Source organism: Schistocerca piceifrons, chromosome 5, assembly GCF_021461385.2.
Source record: "Schistocerca piceifrons isolate TAMUIC-IGC-003096 chromosome 5, iqSchPice1.1, whole genome shotgun sequence".
In the NCBI taxonomy this organism is placed as follows: domain Eukaryota; kingdom Metazoa; phylum Arthropoda; class Insecta; order Orthoptera; family Acrididae; genus Schistocerca; species Schistocerca piceifrons.
This window is the reverse complement of record NC_060142.1, coordinates 173,794,050-173,815,943: the sequence shown is the minus strand read 5'-3', so window position 1 is coordinate 173,815,943 and position 21,894 is coordinate 173,794,050. Positions and strand designations below refer to the sequence as shown.

General features: G+C 41.1%; 1 protein-coding gene across 1 annotated transcript in view; it reads right to left on the bottom strand.

Moving 5' to 3' along the window:
- Positions 1-2,908: 2,908 nt before the first annotated feature.
- The window catches only part of LOC124798252 (probable 28S ribosomal protein S25, mitochondrial), a 57,637-nt gene continuing 38,651 nt past the window's right edge, over positions 2,909-21,894 (bottom strand). The window contains exon 4 of the mRNA XM_047261573.1: positions 2,909-4,024. Coding sequence (XP_047117529.1) covers positions 3,853-4,024 — 172 coding nt within the window. The 3' untranslated portion in view covers positions 2,909-3,852. The remainder of the gene's footprint in view (positions 4,025-21,894) is intronic.

Here is a 21,894-nt window from a genome sequence, read left to right as displayed (position 1 = left end):
ATGGGTACAATGAAAAGGTATTGGATAAGGACAAATACATGCAATATGAGTAAATAGACTCTGAATGAGTTTCGTGTTAAGCAGACAATGTGAAAACAAGCAGGGCTGAGAGTCACAGTTGCACAAAATGACATACAGGACATGAAAATAGTAATACAATGTCAAATTGTGTTCGGTCATAGAAAAGCACTTTATTTGCAGTGTTAGTCTTCGCAGAAAAGCCATCCAGTAGTTGTGTTTACAAGGAGGGGCAAATTATATGAAAACTTTCCGATGTGTCATAAATGGCATAATTTCTACAACTATACTAATGGGTAGATGGCTATGTATTCAAGATCTTGCACCTACAGCCTCTGCACAATATTAAATTTGTTACTATGTTTCTTGAAACATCTATATAGAAGACTTATTCATGGGAAAGTAGCTAACACTAAAAGGCAGTGACATTTTCAGGATGCTTATTGATGTGAAATTTGTTTACAACTTTCTAAAGAAAACAGCAATTAGAGTATAAGAGGGAATACTGAAAGGGGATTGGATGAGTGTGGTAAAAGATTTGGTAGTGATTTTACTGTCCAGAAGATAGGAAGAGAAGTACTTACACAGAGTGGAAACACCATGTTCTGTGGTAACTGCACATAAGGGCTGTTGCAACCTAATGGGGTAAATATCCCTCTTTGTATCAACAGCTTAAATCTTAGTTGTTTTCATCTCCCACAAAAATATTCCCTCTCATCTCCTCACTCCACAACGAGATAGGGAACTATCACATTTAAATATTACATACATTCTGCCATTTGTGCACTTCATGAAGAATATCTCTGCAAAGATTTAAAGGAAATGATAAGAGACGGAATATTCCACTAGAAGATGAAAATAGGGGGTTATAATGAGGAAGTTGGCAAGAAACTCAACAATGATTCCTCAGTAGGAAAGATTTAAGAAAACCACGCAAACCGTAAATCTGGAAGGCCAGATGGAAATCTGAATAGCTGTCCGCCTAAATGCATGTCCCATTTCTTAATCACTGTCTCATCTTGCCCTGTAGACTTTACGAGAAAGGATACAGTTACCACAAAGCACAAGATATTCTCTTGCATTATCATCAACTTCATAGGAAAAGCACTAGTTTAATCAATCAATGGAAATAGTGGGTTTTAAAATTGGGAATTGCACAATGTCTCACTTGTAAGCTGTGCACAAAATAACAGGATATGCAAGAAATATGGAGTACTATTATCTGGGATTCAAAAGTTTTGGGACAGCTTTTGACTCAGTTGCTACTAAATCTGTACTAATGGCAACTGATAAACATGGCACTGATACAAACTATGTTAATGTAATGAAGAATATATATTTTAATACTACGGTTTAAATTAGACTTCATCAAGGTAGTGGAAAATTCAGAACTGAAAGTCAGTCAAGGAGATTCCACATAACTGAAACTATTCTCAGTAGCCATAGAAAGATTTTTTGGTTGTCTGAACTCCCAAAATGAAGAAATGATGTGAATAAACATATATGACCCAAAAACACTTTTCTGATACGATTGTATTGTGTCTGCCTTCATTTCAGACAAACTTCAATAGCTAAAGTAAGAATTTAACATATCAAGTTTGGAAGTAGGTCTCAAAATCAATAATAAGACAAAGATAATGTATAATCAATACACTGAAAAAAAAAATGGGACAAATTAACAATGAAGTCATACATGCAGTTAACGAGTTTTTGTACATATAGCTGTTGAAGAGAACACTTGCATGGGCAGGGAAAGAAACTAAATAGAACAGCAAAAATGGTCTTGAATGCCTTTGGCAAACTGAAGAGTGTTTTCAAAATGAGCATTCTCATGTCTGTAATAAAATGTTTACAATCAGATTGAGTTACCAGTTTTGACTTATGGCAGTGTGGGATATGGACTTTTAATAGTAAAACCAATCAAAACTTGAGGGTTGCCCAGAAAGTAATGAATTACTAGGAGAGGCTAAAAAAAGACAAATGGTTTGGGAAACAGAATGTCAAGAAATATGTCATATGACTGTACTGACGAAATACAGGAGGGCAGCAAATGTAGCCAGGAGAATGGATGCTAGAGGTACAATGGAAGTTCTTTGCAGGATTCCAAAAAATACAAAAATTCTGAGACAATGGTCTAATGGAAGGTAGGTTGATGTTGGAAAGTTAACAGGAGCAACAAGTATGTGTACAGCTGAAGACTAAAGTACATGTGTCATCAGTCTACAGATATCCTTCATCCAGGAGACTATGTAAATGGCTGATAATGCATGTCAATGACTTTTTAATACATTAATTTGTTTCCTTTACTTTTTAACTGAGCCCCTTGTTTTTTGTGAGATATACAAGGTTTTTGTTACATCATATCTGAGAATCTCTGCAACATTTCCTGTATCAGGAAAGCTTTAAACAGCACAAATGTAAATATTCTCATCATCTTCACACTTTCTTCCTATTCCACAGTTTCCATTTCACTTCTGTGTATAGTGTCTTCAATATTTATAAACTTTTTTTCTAAGCATTAGTAGCTAGATAAATTGTTAATTACTTTTATTACTATGCATGCAACTGTTAAAATGCCTTATTAAGGCACATTTTTGTATCATACATTTAAAGTACTATACTGGGGAGGGGGGAGGATTTCTCACCTGATCTTGCTTACAATGGGGACACAATGCCTACAGGCATATTTCACTAGAATTTTCATCTCGGGCATATATGCTCCAACTAAGGAAAAAAAGGACAGTAAAAATGATTGTCAGTGGTAAAATGCACGTGAAATGTGCAAGCAGGCAACAAATCCCTCATAATTGAGAGACAGAAGGGAGAACACTTCCACTGACATGTTTTAAGCGAATAAAATCTTTCAGTATGGTGACAAAATAAAAACACATTTTACAACAAACTATTTTATTTTCCAGGCAACCACAGCTGTAGAAAGGCATGATGTTAGGAAGAACTCCGCTCACAGGTGGTAAAATTGTTGTTTATTAAAGCATGAGTGGTTTTCCGGCTTTAAGCCACATCAACAGGTGAACAGTGTTAAAAGATCATAGGCATACACCTCCCCTAGACAAAAATTACTATTCAGAGAATATTGTCAATAGATAAGAAAGCTGAGCTGCCCTGCTGTCATACTGATGCAGGCAAATTTTAAAGAATGGGGCACTACTTCTTTACCTTTCACTCACCATAATATTGGCAAAATTCTCTGAATAGTGACTTTTGACTACGAGCAATGAGTATGCCTATGATCTTTTAACATTGCTAATCTGATGATGTGGCTTAAAGCTTCGAAACTAGTCATGTTTTAATAAACAACAATTTTACCAGCTGTGAGAGGAGTTCTTCCTAACATTTTAGTAGTTGCATATACAGTCATCATTACAAACAAAGAATTCATATCAGTTTTATCTATACACTGCCCTTTATACATTTTGGATGGCCAATACCACCAACATTAGGCACCCCTGGACTGGAAGGTAAACACATGCTGCCTTGACAAAATTCAGGTATGAAATTTTATAAGCATGTTGTATAAGTGTGAGTGATTTATTGATCATTCCAATTCACTTATACCATGGCTTCAGAAAAAAAAATCTGAAATTTGTATGAACCTACAATAAAAACTGACTATTGTTTGCAGATAACAAGCAGTGAAATAATTATTAGAGCCTGTTCAACAAATACTCTTTCTACGAATACATTATATGTTAACAACATATCACAGATTCAAACAATGACACTGGAGACTATAATTCGGTACTGTCCACACATTTATTTATAAACAACAACAAATATATCTATTAGCATGAGGTCTTTACAAGTATGGAGATTTTATTCTTTTTTATATTTGTATTTCCCTCTCCATTCTTTTGGCAATGGAACTACACCAGGGCATGGAACCTGTCCAAGGATTTCACATATGCAATGCTTTTCACAGCCAAAACCAAAATTTGCAGGATTGTCTTTCTTCTCCTTGGCTGTTAATTCTGCAGCCAAAACACTCCTGAAAACAAAAACATAGAATTGGAGCATAGAAATATGCCACACTCGTACTTGTAACTTGTACAGATAACTTTTATGGGTCACAATAATACAACAAACACAAACACTTAATGCCACAATTTAAAACAAACTCTTAACAAATAAGAACAGTTAAATTACATGCAAAAATGGCAGTACAACAGCAATGAAACATGTACTAATCAAGTACTGTTTGCTCACATTGATCCACCTGACAATTTAAAAAGCCATGCTGCACATCGAGTCAAACCTGAATATTTGTTCATGTGCTTTTTGCTGAGAACATGTAAAGACTCCGACTGCTTTCTTCTGCAGAAGTAATATGTTTTGAACATGGTTTGAGTTTTCCAGGAGAATAAGTCCATTTGACACAATACTTTGAAAAAATGCAAAATAAGATGTTTTAACATAAGCTGCTGGAACACATTTAATAAGACTTCTTAATAAGTAAATTACTCTGGATAATTTAAAAGTAATGTATTTTATATGTTGCTCCCAGGACAATTTGTCATCTAAATATACCCTCAAGAACTTTTTGTACCAGGGATCATTAAAAGGACTTTTGACCTTTGGATTAAATACCATTTTTTGTGTTTTGTTCTCATTCAGAGCAAACCCATTTGACCCGAACCAATATGACAGGTGAGCAAGTGTATTGTCAAAAGAATCTTTTAACTTATTTAGATCATTGTTATAGTCTAGGAAGATAGTGTCATCTGCAAATAGCACTGTTTTGGAACTTATAAAGGAGGGTAGGTCATTGAAAATTACCAAAAACAAAAATGGTCCCAACACAGATCCCTGTGTAACTCTCACCAAGGTACATCTACATCCATACTCCGCAATCCACCATACGGTGTGTGGTGGAGGGTACCTCGTACCACAACTAGCATTTTCTCTCCCTGTTCCACTCCCAAACAGAACGAGGGAAAAATGACTGCTTATATGCCTCTGTACGAGCCCTAATTTCTCTTATCTTATCTTTGTGGTCTTTCTGCCAAATGTAAGTTGGCGGCACTAAATGTACTGCAGTCAGCCTCAAATGCTGGTTCTCTAAATTTCCTCAGTAGTGATTGACGAAAAGAACGCCTCCTTTCCACTAGAGACTCCCAACTGAGTTCCTGAAGCATTTCCGTAACACTCGCGTGATGATCAAACCTACCAATAACAAACCTAGCAGCCCGCCTCTGAATTGCTTCTATGTCCTCCCTCAATCTGACCTGATCGGGATCCCAAACACTCGAGCAGTACTCAAGAATAGGTCGTATTAGTGTTTTATAAGCGGTCTCCTTTACAGATGAACCACATCTTCCCAAAATTCTACCAATGAACCGAAGATGACTATCCGCCTTCCCCACAACTGCCATTACATGCTTGTCCCACTTCATATCGCTCTGCAATGTTACGCCCAAATATTTAATCGACGTGATTGTGTCAAGCACTACACTACTAATGGAGTATTCAAACATTACAGGTTTCTTTTTCCTATTCATCTGCATTAATTTACATTTATCTATATTTAGAGATAGCTTCCATTCTGTACACCAATCACAAATCCTGTCCAAGTCATTTGTATCCTCCTACAGTCACTCAACGACGACACCTTCCCGTACACCACAGCATCATCAGCAAACAGCCGCACATTGCTATCGACCCTATCCAAAAGATCATTTACGTACATAGAAAACAACAGCAGACCTACCAGTCCACACTTCTCTGGGGCACTCCAGATGATACCCTCACCTCCGATGAACACTCACCATCGAGGACAACGTACTGGGTTCTATTACTTAAGAAGTCTTCGAGCCACTCACATACTTGGGAACCAATCCCATATGCTTGTACCTTAGTTAGAAGTCTGCAGTGGGGCACCGAGTCAAACGCTTTCCGGAAGTCAAGGAATATGGCATCCGTCCGATACCCTTCATCCATGGTTCGCAGGATATCATGTGAAAAAAGGGCGAGTTGCGTTTCACAGGAGCGATGCTTTCTAAAGCCATGCTGATGCATGGACAGCAACTTCTCTGTCTCAAGGAAATTCATTATATTCGAACTGAGAATATGTTCGAGAATCCTGCAACAAACCAATGTTAAGGATATTAGTCTGTAATTTTGAGGATACGTCCCGTCCTTCTACCCTTCTTATATACAGACATCACCTGCGTTTTTTTCCAGTTGCTCGGGACTTTATGTTGGGCAAGAGATTCGTGATAAATGCAAGTTAAGTAAGGAGCCAATGCAGTAGAGTACTCTCAGTAAAACCGAATTGGAATCCCATCAGGACCTGGCGATTTATTTATTTTCAGCCGATTCAGCTGCTTCACAAACCCAGGGATGTCTATCACTATGTCCTCCACACGGGAATCTGTAACAAATACTAACAAAGAGATAGAGGGGCTGGCCAGTACTTACCTCAGCTCAGTACAGCCGATAGATACACAAAAAAACAGAACCAAAAATTTACGTTCCTAGCTTTCGGAACAAATGTTCCTTCATCAGGGAGGAGAGAGGGGAAAGAAAGGGAAGTGGATTCAGTTACTCACAACCCAGGTTATGAAGCAACAGGGAAAGGAAAACAGGGAGGGTAGCAAGGATGGAGGCATGGTTGTCAGAGGGAAGCCAAAGATATTCTACTGTAAGTACTGTGCCAGCTTCAAACCAAAGAGGATGCATACAGAAGTAAAAGAGGTATATAGTATAAAATAAACACAACTATGTAGGATGAAAAGATGCGTGAATGGCTAAAGAGGAAAGGGAAAGAGGAGAAGACTGAAGAGTAAATGGGAGTGAGGTTGTTTAACGTAGGTTCAGTCCAGGGGGATGGTGGGATGAAAGGATGTGTTGGAGTGCAAGTTCCCATCTCCGCAGTTCAGAGGGACTGGTGTTGGGTGGGAGAAGCCAAATGGCACATATGGTGTAACAGGTTCCTAGGTCCCTAGAATTATGCTGGAGTGCATGCTCTGCTACTGGGTATTGGACATCTCCTAAGCGGACAGTTCGTCTGTGTCCGTTCATGCGCTCAGCCAGTTTAGTTGTTGTCATACCGATGTAAAAGGCTGTGCAGTGCAGGCATGTCAGCTGATAAATGACGTGTAGTTTCACACGTGGCCCTGCCTTGAATTGTGTATGTTTTACCAGTAGCAGGCTGGAGTAGGTGGTTGTGGGGGGATGCATGGGGCAGGTTTTGCAGCGGGGTTGGTTACAGAGGTAGGATCCGCTGGGTAGAGAAGGTAGTCTGGGACTACTGTAGAGTTTGACAAGGATGTTACGGAGGTTAGGGGGGCGACGAAAGGCAACTCTGGGTGGTGTGGGGAGAATTTTGTCAAGGAATGATCTCATTTCAGGGGTTGACTTGAGAAAGTCATATGCCTGGCGGAGTAATTTGTTGATGTATTCGAGGCCAGGATAATATTGGGTGACAAGGGGGTTGCTTCTGTGTGGTCTGGGGGTAGGAACATTGTTGTTGCACGGGGAGGAATGTATTGCTCGGGAGATCTGTTTGTGGACAAGGTCTGCAGGATAGTTGCGGGAGAGGAAGCACTGGTCAGGTTATTGGTGTAATTGTTGAGGGATTTGTCACTGGAGCAGATACACTTGCCACAAATACCTAGGCTGTAGGGAAGGGAGCATTTGATGTGGAATGGATGGCAGCTATCAAAGTGAAGGTACTGTTGTTTGTTTGTGGGTTTGATATGGACAGAGGTGTGGATGTGAGCTCCAACAAAATGAAGGTCAACATCCAGGAAGGTGGCTTGGGTTTTGGAGAAGGACCAGGTGAAATTCAGATTTGAAAAGGAGTTGAGGTTATGGAGGAAATTAAGGAGTGTTTCTTCACCATGAGTCCAGACCACAAAGATGTCATCTACAAACCTATACCAGGCAGGGGAAGCAGCTGTTGGGTCTTCATGAAAGCCTCCTCCATGGGCCCATGAAGAGGTTAGCATAGGATGGAGCCATCCTGGTTCCCATGGCCGTTCCCCTGATTTGTTTGTAGGTCTGGCCTTCAAAAGTGAAGTAATTATGGGTGGGGATGAAGTTGGTAAGTGTGATAAGGAACAAGGTTTTTGGAAGATCTTCGGGTGGGCGTTGGGAGAGGTAGTGCTCATGGGCAGAGAGACCATGGGTATGTGGGATGTTTGTGTAAAGGGATGTAGCATCTATGGTGACAAGAAAGGTTCCAGGTGGGAGAGGAGTGGGAATGGATTTTAGGTGTTCTAGGAAGTGGTTTGTGTCTTTGATGTAGGATGGGAGTCTGCGGGTGATAGGTTGGAGGTGTTGGTCTACCAGAGCTGAGATACATTCTGTTGGGGCTTTGAAGCCTGCTACAATGGGACGGCCAGGATGGTTCTCTTTGTGGATTTTGGGTAATAGGTAGAAGGTAGGGGTACGTGGCTCATGTGGAGTGAGTAGGTCTATGGAAGCCGTTGTGAGGCCTTGTGAGGGACCTTGGATTTTTAGGATTTTCTGCAGCTCAGTCTGGATGGAGGGAATGAGGTCCTGGGTAACAGCTTTGTAGGTTGAGGTGTTGGAGAGTTGACGCAGTCCTGCCACATACTCCACACCGTCAAGTACCACAGTTGTGGAGCCTTTATCCGCCGGGAGGATGACAATAGAGCGGTCTGTTTTCAGCTCCTTAATGGCACGGGATTCAGCTGGGGTGATGTTGGGGGTTGTCGGGATGTTCTTCAAGAAGGACTGGGAGGCAACACTGGATGTGAGGAATTCCTGAAATGTCTGCAAGGGATGGTTTTGGGGGAGGGGAGGAGGATCCCTTTGAGAAGGTGGTCGGAACTGTTCTAGACAGAGTTCAACACTGGGTCTAGTATTTGGGGGCTGTGTTTGAGTAGTGAAGTGATATTTCCAGTTGAGGTTCCGGGTCAATGAGAGATCTTTAACCAGGGCAGTGTGGTTGAATTTAGGTGTGGGGCTAAAGGTTAAGCCTTTTGATAGAATAGATGTCTCTGGAGGAGAGAGGGATCTGGATGAGAGGTTTAGAACTGAATTGGGACTGGTGATATGTGGCATTTGACTGTGGTTATAGTTGAGATTTGGTCTGTGTGGGATATGTGCTGGGATGGGGAGATTGAGTAGGGTGGCTAGGCTCGGTTTATTGGCTATGAGGGGGGTTTGCTGAAGGTTCTGTTGTGGTTGGTGTTTGTGAGGGATAGGGAGAGGGACCTCACTTCTTAGGTGTTGCACTAGCACTGTGGATAGTTTTTTCAGGTGGTGTGTGGCATGGAACTCAAGTTTGCAGCTGGCTTCTAGGATGATGTTCCTGAGTGTGTTCTCCAAGCAAGGGTTTGAGAGGTGGAGGACTTTGAAGAGAGATACGAGCTGTTGGGAGTGGTGGTTACATGAAGTAGTGTAGAGATTCAGGACAAGTTGGGTAAGGGCTAAGGAGTGAAGGTTCTGGAAGTCCAGGAGAGACTGGTGGAAGGAGGAATTGCACCCAGAGATGGGAACTTTTAAGGTAAGTCCTTTAGGGGTAATTCCAAAGGTTAAGCAGGACTGGAGGAAAAGTATGTGGGATTGCAGTTTGGCTACGGTGAATGCATGTTTCCGGAACGAATGTAAATAATGTGGTATAGGATTAAGGTACATAGTGGGTAACTGGTGTGTAGGGAAATTAAATAACTAAAGTTGAAATAGTAATCATAAGAAGGAATAAAACACGGAGGGAAAAATGAGAAAGAAAGAAATTGTGTTGATAATGTTCAATACCAAAGGAAGACCACTAAATAAGAAAAATACGGAAAAAGTTGACCAGACCAAGCAAGTATGTCCAGATCAGGGGAAAAGAACACACGTTGCTCAAAAACAGAGATAGCGAGTGCCGCAAAAAAGATCGCACGTGGATGTGGACCATATAGGTGGTCTAAATGATTAATGGAAAATCTCATATAAAGATGTGAAACAACTACTAACAAAGAGATTGAGGGGCTGGCCAGTACTTACCTCAGGTCAGTACAACCTACAAAGCTGTTACCCAGGACCCCATACCCTCCATCCAGACTGAGCTGCAGAAAATCCTAAAAATCCGAGGTCCCTCACAAGGCCTCACAACGGCTTCCATAGACCTACTCTCTCCACCTGAGCCATGTACCCCTACCTTCTACCTATTACCCAAAATCCACAAAGAGAACCATCCTGGCCGTCCCATTGTAGCAGGCTTCAAAGCCCCAACAGAACGTATCTCAGCTCTGGTAGACCAACACCTCCAACCTATCACCCGCAGACTCCCATCCTACATCAAAGACACAAACCACTTCCTAGAATGCCTCAAATCCATTCCCACTCCTCTCCCACCTGAAACCTTTCTTGTCACCATAGATGCTACATCCCTTTACACAAACATCCCACATACCCATGGTCTCTCTGCCCTTGAGCACTACCTCTCCCAATGCCCACCCGAAGATCTTCCAAAAACCTTGTTCCTTATCACACTTACCAACTTCATCCCCACCCATAATTACTTCACTTTTGAAGGCCAGACCTACAAACAAATCAGGGGAACGCCCATGGGAACCAGGATGGCTCCGTCCTATGCTAACCTCTTCATGGGCCGCATGGAGGCGGCTTTCATGAAGACCCAACAGCTGCTTCCCCTGTCTGGTATAGGTTTGTAGATGACATCTTTGTGGTCTGGACTCATGGTGAAGAAACACTACTTAATTCCCTCCATAACCTCAACTCCTTTTCAAATCTGAATTTCACCTCGTCCTTCTCCAAAACCCAAGCCACCTTCCTGGATGTTGACCTTCATTTTGTTGAAGCTCACATCCACACCTCTGTCCATATCAAACCCACAAACAAACAACAGTACCTTCACTTTGATAGCATCCATCCATTCCACATCAAATGCTCCCTTCCCTACAGCGTAGGTATTCGTGGCAAACGTATCTGTTCCAGTGACGAATCCCTCAACAATTACACCAATAACCTGACCAGTGCTTTCCTCTCCCACAACTACCCTGCAGACCTTGTCCACAAACAGATCTCTCGAGCAATACATTCCTCCCCGTGCAACAACAATGTTCCTACCCCCAGACCACACAGAAGCAACCCCCTTGTCACCCAATATTATCCTGGCCTCGAATACATCAACAAATTACTCAGCCAGGGATATGACTTTCTCAAGTCAACCCCTGAAATGAGATCATTCCTTGACAAAATTCTCCCCACACCACCCAGAGTTGCCTTTCGTCGCCCCCCTAACCTCCGTAACATCCTTGTCAAACTCTACAGTAGTCCCAGACTACCTTCTCTACCCAGCGGATCCTACCTCTGTAACCAACCCCGCTGCAAAACCTGCCCCATGCATCCCCCCACAACCACCTACTCCAGCCTGCTACTGGTAAAACATACACAATTCAAGGCAGGGCCACGTGTGAAACTACACGTCATTTATCAGCTGACACGCCTGCACTGCACAGCCTTTCATCCCGCCATCCCCCTAGACTGAACCTACGTTAAACAACCTCACTCCCATTTACTCTTCAGTCTTCTCCTCTTTCCCTTTCCTCTTTAGCCATTCACGCATCTTTTCATCCTACATAGTTGTGTTTATTTTATACTATATACCTCTTTTACTTCTGTATGCATCCTCTTTGGTTTGAAGCTGGCACAGTACTTACAGTAGAATATCTTTGGCTTCCCTCTGACAACCATGCCTCCATCCTTGCTACCCTCCCTGTTTTCCTTTCCCTGTTGCTTCATAACCTGGGTTGTGAGTAACTGAATCCACTTCCCTTTCTTTCCCCTCTCTCCTCCCTGATGAAGGAACATTTGTTCCGAAAGCTAGGAACGTAAATTTTTGGTTCTGTTTTTTTGTGTATCTATCGGCTGTACTGAGCTGAGGTAAGTACTGGCCAGCCCCTCTATCTCTTTGTTAGTATTTGTTTCACATCTTTATATGAGATTTTCCATTAATCATTTAGATCACCTATAAGGGAATCTGTACGAGACTCAAACGGCGGTATGTTTGTACGATCCTCCTGTGTGAAAGATTTCTCAAATGCTAAATTTAAGATTTCAGCTTTCGTTTTGCTGTCTTCCGCTGCCAGGCCAGACTTATCTGTGAGTGACTGGATGGAAGCCTTCGACCCACTTACCGATTTTATGTAAGACCAGAATTTCCTTGGGTTTTCAGCAAGATATTTTGCTAAGATATGACGGTGGTAGTGGTTGAATGCTTTGCGCATCACTCTTTTTACAGCAGCACGAATCTCTACTAACTTGCCTGCCCTCATTCTCTCAATCTTTCTTGTACCGCGAGTGCTTCCTGAGCATTCTCTGAATTGCGCTGTTAAACCACGGTGGTTCTTTTCCGTCCGTAACCCACTTTTTCGGCACATACTTGTCCAATGCATGATTTACAATGTGTTTAAAATTTGCCCATAATACTTCCACATCCATCGTACCGGAAGTAAATGAAGTCGATTCATTTACTAAGTGGGATGCTAACAACTGCTTATCTGCTCTTTCTAGTAAGAATACTCTCCTAGCCTTCTTGACCGACTTTTTAACTTTTGTAACCATAGTCGTAATCACAACATCATGATCACTAATCCCTGTCTCAACACTGACACTGTTGATGAGGTCTGGTCTGTTCGTGGCTACCAGATCTAAAATATTTCCATTGCGTGTTGGCTGTCGATTTAGCTGCTCAAGACAGTTTTCGGATAATGTGTTCAAAAATAATTCACATGACGGGTTGTCTGTACCACCTGTAATGAATCCATAGACATCCCAGTCTATAGTAGGTAGGTTGAAGTCGTCTCCAACTAATATAGCATGATCCGGGTACTTCTGCGATACATAATGTAGACTCCCTTTGAATGATTCTAGAACTGTCGCAGTGAAACCTGGTGGCCGGTAATAACACCCCACAATTAACTTTATTTCCCCTAGACCTGTTAAACATGTCCAGATAACTTCACAATCACACTCTACTTCAACCTCAGTAGACACAATATTTTTGTCAACTGCAATGAAGACACCACCTCCTACAGTGTCTAATCTGTCTTTCCGATACATGTTCCAACCCTCACTAAATATTTCAGAACTTTCTATCTCAGGGTTCAGCCAGGTCTCAGTCCCGAGAATAATTTGTGCACCACATGCTTCCTGGAGGCAGTAAATTCAGGAACTTTATTCCGAACACTCTGAAAATTTACTGCTAATATCTTGATAGCTGAAGTGTCTTTACACTGAGCGCGTTCTGATTTCCCTGCCTGCACGTCGACTGGTGAGTGTTCATCAGGACACCTCGCACTACTGCCTAGCCTAAAAAACACCCATGTGCACGCCACAAGTACTCTGCCACTCGAGTAGCCGCTTCCTTTGTCTAGTGCACCCTTGACCTATCTAGGGGCGTCCTACAATTCCGCACCCAATAGCACAAGTCTAGAAATCTGCAGCCAAGACCATCAGAGAGTCGACGAAGCCTCTGGTTGAGACCCTCCATTTGGCTCCAAACCAAAGAACCCCAATCCACTCTGGAAAATAGAGAGCTCTGCTTGCACCCCGTGTGCAAGGTAGACTTCTCTGTGCCAATACACACAAGCTGCATGTGGTTTTGGAGGTAAGACTCTAGTTTTAGGCTGTTGTCCCTGATGCCATAAAAATGAAGTTTCTGTAGAAGTGTGTCATGTCCTACACAGTCAAATGCTTTACTCAGGTCACAGAAAGTGGCATGCAAGACATGACACAAATATCAGCACTATCTGATGACATGTGGATTTGGTGTAATATTAATCTGTAAGATGACCAAAGTCCACCAAATGCTTTGAGTGCCAACAAATTATTCTATATGAAGGATATGAGGCACAAATGGCACCACCATATCCCTCCAAAACTAGATATATTATAATTGCATTTTATAGGTGGAAGGTTTTCATGAATGTAACAAAATAACATTTCACTATACAAGAAACTTTAAAATCTAATATCAGCATTTACAGCATTTTCATTAGTAGTGTGTAACTGAGGACAAAATAATTACTTTAAAAACATCTACTCACCAAGCAGCAGCATGAGAAAATGTAAGTAATGGAAATGTGCAAGCTTTCTGACAGAAACGTTAAAGGGGAACACAGAGGGATAAAGGAGAAGAACTGGTGAGGTTTAGGAAATGGAGAGAGTTCCCCGAGTAAGAGTCAACTTACAGTACAGGAAGAGAAGGAAAGTCTTTCCTTCTCACCCCATGTAGTTAAGTCTCCTGATACCTCAAACCAATTGTAAACAAACTGCAGTAGTTCAAAAGAAAAATGCCTTTTGCATGCTGCATATTAATCTTTTTAAATAAAAAATGGTGCAATTAGACATGTTCCATCTTGGTTCTTCATCTTCAGTGAGTGTCCTGAAATATTATAATTTTTTTTCTTTTTTGTTCGCTCATACAGGTTATCATTTGCACATATAAGTTATAAATTTAAAACACTCCACTGAAGTTTTTATAATAAAATTGAATACTACTAACCAATCAGCATCTAACTATAATTGGTGACCACAAGGAAAACAGCAAACTTTCAACCAGTCTGCCACATGAGAGAAATCTGTTTGGCTTAGAAGCAATGAATTAGAAATGGATCTGCAAGTAATTTTCCATTTCATTACAAAAACTTCAATGAAGTGTTTTAATCTACAATCTACATGTACAAATGATAAGCTATATGTGCAAATAAATAAATAAGGTGTAATTTTTCAGAATACTCACTGAAGACATGTTGTAACTAAGACAACAGACTTGGGTCCAGCCATTGCAGCAATTCCATGTGTTGGGATTGAGGGAAATTTTTTCTCCAACAAACATGATTTTTTGTTGATTATGTTTCCTAAGCAAGAATAATTATCGTCATCCATACTTGTGTCACATGTGGGATCGAACTGGAACTCAGTGTCAACACCTTTAACAAGCATGGTAAACTCGCTAACATCAGCTACATTAGTGCTTTCATCCAAAGCCAAAGAGTAAAAAATCAAACCTTTTCCTTTATTTCAGCTTTGCTCCCATATCATTAGACATTTCTTCAATACATCAGCAAAACACTGACCTTGAAAGGGGCAGTATTTTTAAAAGAGAACTTTCAGCTGGACATAAAATTGTTGCAGTATTTATAAAGCTTTTTTCGTATATTCTCATTTGAGTCTATAACAATGTGTTGCTTTCACTATTTGATAGCCCAGTTTAATTCATATTATAAAGGTTGGCATCACAGGGCCATATGGTGGGAGGTAGAACTGGGTTGGAAGAGGTCATGAGGCCAGACCAGTAGTTCAGTTGTACTGTGTAGCAGTGGAGCAACGAGTGGATTTCTGGTAGTCATCTAACGAATCATCACGAAAATACCATGATATTTATGGTCAAATGTAAACAATTTACAAGTAACGAACCGAATAGCAGAAGTCCTGAATCATTAACAGGCACATAAAGAGAAAAAAAACATTGCTAGCTTTTGGAACCAATCCCGAGCCAGAGTACAAAAATACACGCATGCGAGCGCGCGCACGCACGCACGCACACACACACACACACACACACACACACACACACACACACACACAAGTGTGTGCATGCATCTGTGCCCCTACATGGTGCTGGCTGGACACGCAATGCAGTGGCTGCGGTTTCTTAGGTGGGGTGAGAGATGGGGAGGGAGGGAGGGAGGGAGGGAGGGAGGGACGGAGGGAGGGAGGGAGGGAGGGACGGAGGGGGAGAGAGAGAGAGAGAGAGAGAGAGAGAGAGAGAGAGAGAGAGAAAGGTAGGGGACTGGGGTAGGTAGCTAGTGGATCAGAGGGAGGCAGGTGGTGTGCTGTCTAGGAATGTGGGAGGGAGGGGTGACAGGTGTACAGGCTAGGCATGTGATGCATGTGTACCAGAGCTGAGAGGTGGAGGGGTCAGTAGTGCCAGTCTGTGAAGGCCATCATGAGACCTTCAGCACCTCATCACTGCAGGTAAATGAGGTTTATCCACAAACCAAGGTTGAAAAGCATGTAGTTTTAGCATGGAATGTCTCTGGGGGAAGTTGGTACCACTACCAAGTAGCAATAAGCCAGCAGAAGGAACAAGCATTCCCAACGATCAGTAGGTCATCGATTAGCGTTGTGGTGACTGTTAGATATGAGCATTCTCATTCTGGCTCCTGCCAAGAGAGAAGTGTGTGCCGTAACTCACTACCTAAAGGCTAAGGGTATGAACGCAGCTGTGATTCATTGCGTAATCATTTCAGTTCTTGGAGAGGCAGCATGTGATGAAATGAAATGGGTATAGAATTTTAATTTTGGAAGGACAGAAATCGATGATGAAGACAGAAGTGGAAGACCATCTGTTGTGACTGATGATGTAGTGCAGAAAATTGAAGATCATCATCTCTCTGACTGCCGTTCAACAACTGATGACATGCATGCAGTTTGTCCGAACATTTCACGCACAGTTGTTTGTGCAATCGTAACTGATTGACTAAATTACTACAAGTTGGGTGCACGATGAACACCCAAGATGCTTACCAAAGCTCACAAAATGAACAGATTCAGGGTTGCTTGTGAATTTCTTGACCATTTTAAGACTGAAGGTGAGGCTATTCTCAATTCTATAGTGACGAGAGATCCAACTGGGGCTTATCACCATACTTCAGAGAGCAAATGACAATCAATGCAGTGGCGACACACACATTCGACTCAGCAAACAGTGAGGAAAATCCTGGTATCAGTGTGTAGGGACAAAACGGGGTTCTGTTCGTTGATTTTTGTGGAAGGACGTGAAACAATGAATACTGCAGGATATTGTGAGACTATGAAGAAGCTTTGCAGAGTCAAAACAAATGTCGCAGGATGCCGACAATGGGATTGTCTCCCCTTCATGACGATGCATGCCCACACACTGCTCATGCAACACGAGTTGTTGACTTTGTTTGATTGTGTTGTTTTACGCCACCTCTCTCACAGCCCCAACCTCGCAACAAGTGGCTTTCATCTGTTCACTAAACTGAAGGAACATCTTCTTAGAAAACTTTTTTCAATGATGACACATTGAAAATCAAAGTGAAGAACTGGCTGAAGAATGTGGTGGGAGAGGTCTATGAAACAGGAATCAAAAAACTCATTCCATGGATGACAAAATGTATTGAGGTAAATGGTGATTATGTGTACAAATAATGCAAGACCTATACTACAATTCATGTAAATTTTACTAAAATAAATTCTTTTTTGCACTTCAAAAAATTCTTGTAACCCTACTTTCCAGATTAGCCTTGTAGCACACGATAATTACTTACATATGATATCCCCACGTTACAGAACCATCCTATTGTCCATAGCATAATGTCTCCCATCCTTCTCACTTCCTAAACTCATGATCTGCCACACAATTCCCTTTACAACCACCTAAGGATTTCATTCATCCATTTTCCACACCATTTCTCATTTTGCCAGCACCATCCTAACTCAAATGGACCCCTCCTCTATCTATCTGCATCGGTTCAGATAAATATCCTTTTCCCTACCTAAAACCCAGTCCTACACCCTGTTCCATAAATGCTGCCCCCCCTCCCCCCAACCCTAACCATAAAAATTCTCTTTTCAGGATCCCACCCCTCCTTTTACATGCTCCTACAACCAACTGTCCTAAATCTTGCCTCTCACATCAAAGATACTAAGCCCTTCCTTCACCTACTCTTCACCATCCCCAACCCTCTACTACCTCCCTACTTGTAACTGTTGATGCCACCCCCCTATACATCAACATCTCTCATGCCCATGGCCTTTCCACTATCAAACACTAACTTTGCCAACACCCTTCAGATTCCAAATGCACTTTACTTACGAAGGAACTGACACAATTGCAAAATTCTCACTTTTCTCCATAAATAGCTATCACAAGTAAGACTGCCGACACTCCCAAACATGTTGGTTAAAATGCAAACACAGTGCCTCATTCCCTATACATCTTACTGACTATATCCTGACACACAACTACTTTTTCTTTGAGGTGAAGGTATATAAAAAAAATCTGGAGTGCAGACACCTTTATGACACACTCCTATTCCAACTTTTTTATGGGCCAGCTGGAGGAAATCTTCCTAGCATCCCAAAACCCCAAACCCATTGTTCTGCTTCAGGATCATTGATGATATCTTCATGATCTGGACTCAGGGCCAAGACATCCTATCCTCATTCCTTCATAACCTTCTCTCCCATCCACTTCACCTGGTCTTCCTTAACACAACATTCTACCTTCCTGAATGTTGACTACCACCTCTCTCATGGTGACATCCACACCTCTTTCCACATTAAACCCATTAACCACCAATTTTGACAGCTATCCTTCCTACAACACCAAAAAATTTCCGCCACCAGTGGGTGGTCTTATCTGCAGTGACAAGAACTCCCTTGCCCAGTATGCTGAAGGTCTCATCAGGGCCTTCACAAACAGGCACTATGTCATATGTCAGCATTGGCGAAATTTTGGCTCTGAATAATGCCACTGCTGTCTCTAGGCTGGGGTATCTAATGTGTTCTGTTTCATGGATAGCCGTTATTGCTTTCGTTGCTTTCTCTGTTACATGTTCTGTGAAACATTTTGCACTTGTCTGTATCGTGACCTAGTTATGTGAAGTCTGGTATAATTTTCTGTTTTCTCTGCCGTATGAAGATATCAGCCAATGCTTTTCTGGGCACCATCATTTCTATGTTTGCCACATTTATTTTAAATCCACGTGAGATGCACAAATCTTTTATGTCATTTATTGTTTCTTGTACTCTGCAATGTATTTTGAGACTATTACAATATCATCAGCATATGTGTACGAGATTACACCCTTTGGGGTATTCTTACAATTTATTATGCTGCAAGCATAAATAACAGAGAATCCAGTGGGCTTCCCTGCAGTACTCTGACTGGCTGGAGTATTAGCTCTGACAGAGTGAGGTTATCCGACATCCTTATTTCATGCCCTGACAGTATTGCACTTATGATAAGTGTCCATATGTTGTTTTGACTTAGGATTTCCTTTAGTTTTTTGTTTCTAGCTTTTTGTTTAAGAAGTCAAAGGCTTTTGTGAAGTCTATAAATACTACATAAATCTTTCCTCTCTCTTCAGTGGCTTCCCTACACTCTTTAACAGGAGTTCTATTTCAGTTAAGAGTTGATCTTCCTTTCCTGAATCCCATTTGGCTTTCAGAGAGGCGTTTGTCGATTGCTTTATTTATTTCTGTTATTATTTTTGTGAATATTTTGAAATATAAGTTTTCTAGTGCTATGCCTCTGTATCTGCTAGGGTCCTTGGGGTCTCCTTTCCTTTTATATACAACTTTTATTATTGACTGTTTCTGCTGTTCTGGGTGGAGGTTGTTTCCAAGTACTTATTTTAGAGTTTTGTCTGGTTTGTTACTATTTGGACTGTGTCTTTTAAGTATTCACTATACAATGTGTCACTTTGGATTCCGTAGAAATATTGAAACACATGAGGCAATACTGAACCTATGACTTATCTTAGAAGCTAGGTTAAGGAAAGGCAAACTTACGTTTCTAGCATTTGTAGACTTAGGGAAAGCTTTTGACAATGTTGATTGGAATACTCTCTTTCAAATTCTGAAGGTGGCAGGGGTAAAATACAGGGAGTGAAAGGCTATTTACAATTTGTACAGAAACCAGATGGCAGTTATAAGAGATGAGGGACATGAAAGGGAAGCAGTGGTTGGGAAGGGAGTGAGACAGGGTTGTAGCCTCTCCCAGATGTTATTCAATCCGTATATTGAGCAAGCAGTGAAGGAAACAAAAGAAAATTTCGGAGTAGGTATTAAAATTCATGGAGAAGAAATAAAAACTTTGAGGTTCGCCGATGACATTGTAATTCTGTCAGAGACAGCTAAGGACTTGGAAGAGCAGTTGAACAGAATGGATAGTGTCTTGAAAGGAGGATATAAGATGAACATCAACAAAAGCAAAACAAGGATAATGGAATGTAGTCGAATTAAGTCGGGTGACGCTGAGGGAATTAGATTAGGAAATGAGACACTTAAAGTAGTAAAGGAATTTTGCTATTTGGGGAGCAAAATAACTGATGATGGTCGAAGTAGAGAGGCAATGGCAAGGAAAGCGTTTCTGAAGAAGAAAAATTTGTTAACATCGAGTATAGATTTAAGTGTCAGGAAGTCATTTCTGAAAGTATTTGTATGGAGTGTAGCCATGTATGGAAGTGAAACATGGATGATAAATAGTTTGGACAAAAAGAGAATAGAAGCTTTTAAAAATGTGGTGCTTCAGAAGAATGCTGAAGATTAGATGGGTAGATCACAAAACTAATGAGGAGGTATTGAATAGGATTAGGGAGAAGAGAAATTTGTGGCACAACTTGACTAGAAGAAGGGATTGGTTGGTAGGACATATTCTGAGGCATCAACGGATCACCAATTTAGTATTGGAGGGCAGCGTGGAGGGTAAATTCAGAAGGATGTAGGTTTCAGTAGTTACTGGGAGATGAAGAAGCTTGCACAGGATAGAGTAGCATGGAGAGCTGCAGCAAACCAATCTCAGGACTGAAGACCACAACAACAACAACAACGTGTCAGGGTCTGCTGCTTTTTTGTTCTTGGTGCAGTTCAGTTCATGTCACCTTTGGCCTGAGTGATCATTTCTGTGGAGAATGGGACCTACTCTGTAGTTGTTTGTGCGATGTCTCTTGTTTGCCCTCTGGTCTGCCTTTTAGTCCTTCCTTGTTCAGCATGTTGTCGAAGTGTGTCTCCCATTCTTTTGTACTGAAAATGTCTTTTAGCTCATTTTATGGGGCATAGTGTAATATGTAAGTCCCTTGTGGCTCCACTAACTTCTTTCCTTCTCTTTGCCAAAATGATCTCTCTCTTTTTTCCTTTTTGTAGATATGTCATTTTTTCAGCATAGGTCCTGAGGACTGTAGGGATCTCAACACACCATTTTATTTGGTGTAGGTTTCCTATTACATCTTTTAGTATCTTTTAACACTCCATGTCAAACACTTTTTCGCCCCTATTTTGCTTTTAGGATTGGCAGCTTGTCTTAGGAAGGAGTTTGCCTAATTCATCTGTTCCTTTCTCTAGCCATGTGTTGTCTATTAGCGTTTCAATTTGTTTTATATTGCCTGATTTTGCTTCCACTTTCCCAATGACTATTGTTCTCAAAAATGCTTGTTCCTCTTTTTCTTGTGCTTTTCGCCACTCTTCTTGGATAAATATTATGGTTCTGAAGTGGTGTGTGGTTTGCAGTCCACTGCTTTTGCTGTTGTGGAAAATATGTGTAGGTATGTTGAGGTTGTTAATAGGGTAAAGCCTTCTTTCTGAAATTCTTCCAATTATTTTTGGTTGGTAGTTTTTGTTAATCCATTCTACAGTTTAAGTCTCTGGCAATAATTAGTGGTTTATTATGTTTACTCTGAGTGATCCGCTGACCAGTTTCATCTATTATATCAATGGCTGTCTTTTTTCAGTTGGAAGTATGCTGACATTATACACAAATATATACAAACTTGTTAATATATGCAGGTAAATTGGTAATTCAGTGATACTGATTTGATTTTGGTAACTGTAATTCACAAACAAAATCTACATCAGATTTTTACAACTAATGACATTCTACACATCAACATAGGATAGAATCAACAAAATATTTTTGGATTCTTGTTTCTTAGGAGTCTTAGCAAAAAAATGGACTATAATACCAGATTTTCTTTTCTCAATGAATTTCTGAATGGCTTCCACCTCCATTGCTTTCACTCTTTCTTCTAGTTTCATAACTTGTGCAACCTCAAGCCAATCCTGGGCCAGTTTTGCTGCCTTTAAATCATTTTTTTTTCATTTTTTCAGTGCTTTCAACTTCTAGCT